Genomic DNA, 1,237 nt, shown 5'->3' with positions numbered 1-1,237 from the left:
CCACCGCTGCCGCTTCCTGCTGCTGCTGCTGCTGTTGCTGCTGCTGCTGCTGCTGCTAAACATCAGCAGCAGCAGCAGCAGCAGCAGCAACAGCAGCAGCAGAATAAACAGGAAAAAGAAAAACAAAAAGAAACTTCTTTTCTCACTATTGAGTGGGAGCCGCCAGCAACACCAGCAGCAGCTGCAGCAGCAACACCTGCAGCAGCAGCAGCAACACCTGCAGCAGCTGCTGCAACACCAGCAGCAGCAGCAGCAGCAACACCTGCAGCAGCTGCAGCAACACCTGCAGCAGCTGCAGCAACACCAGCAGCAGCAGCAGCAACACCTGCAGCAGCTGCTGCAACACCAGCAGCAGCTGCTGGAACACCAGTAGCAGCTGCAGCAACACCAGCAGCAGCTGCTGCAGCAGCAGCACCAGCAGCAGCAGCAGCAGCAGCAGCAGCAGCTGAAGGTGTATCGATGTCTTCTGTTTGTAAGGATGAAAGAAAAGACGGCGCTGCGCCGCCGTCTACTGCGGATGCTGCAGCAGCAGCAGCAGCTGCTGCTGCTGCTGCTGCAGCTCCGGTTGCTGCTGCAGCACCGGTTGGTGCTGCGTCGCCTGCAGTTCCTGCTGCAGTTCCTGCTGCTGCCGCAGCAGCAGCAGCAGCAGCAGGAGCTGTGGCTGCATCAGCAGCAAAGGCCTCGCTGGGTGCTGCTGCTGCTGCAGCAGCAGCAGAACAGTGTGGGGATCGTCTCCTCCCGCACCCGCATCGTACTCAGCTGCTGCCTCCAGAGGAGAGGGGCCAGGGGCAGCTTCTTGCTGCTGCTGCTGCTGCTGCAGGTAGCAGCAGCAGCAGCAGCAGCAGCAGCAGCAGGAGTGGCAGTCGAGGGCAACGCCACCGTGATGCTGCTTCTGACGAAGAGACGCAGCAGCAGCAGCAACAGCAACAGCAGCAGCAGCAGCAGCAGCAGCAGCAAGCAGTGGATGCTCCAGCTGCAGCTGCTGCTGAAGCAAAGCCGCCTGTAGCAGAGTTCTCTCCGAGGGCTTCAGCAGCAGCAGCAGCAACAGCTGCAGCAGCAGCAGCAGCAGCAGCAGCAGCAGGTGTTAAGGCTGCGTCAGAATTGAAGGGGGGGCAGATAGACCCCTCAGCAGATGCAGCAGCAGCAGCACCAGCAGAAGCTCCAGCTGTAGCAGCAGCAGCAACAGCAGCAGCAACAGCTGCAGCAACAGCAGCAGCAACAGCAGCTGCAGCAGCAA

The 1,237-nt window shown here is 60.6% G+C and overlaps 1 protein-coding gene across 1 annotated transcript in view; it reads left to right on the top strand.

Annotated features, from left to right (window-relative positions):
* Window positions 1-1,237, top strand: part of EMH_0054280 (uncharacterized protein) — a gene marked incomplete at both ends in the record, with an annotated part of 7,584 nt that overhangs the window by 1,348 nt on the left and 4,999 nt on the right. Inside the window, one exon of the mRNA XM_013497102.1 lies at window positions 3-1,237. Coding sequence (XP_013352556.1) covers window positions 3-1,237 — 1,235 coding nt within the window. The remainder of the gene's footprint in view (window positions 1-2) is intronic.

The sequence above is a fragment of the Eimeria mitis genome, genomic scaffold, assembly GCF_000499745.2.
Source record: "Eimeria mitis Houghton genomic scaffold, Emh_scaff2470, whole genome shotgun sequence".
Taxonomy (NCBI): domain Eukaryota; phylum Apicomplexa; class Conoidasida; order Eucoccidiorida; family Eimeriidae; genus Eimeria; species Eimeria mitis.
Note: the sequence above shows the minus strand (reverse complement) of the source record. Positions and strands in the feature narration are given on the sequence as shown.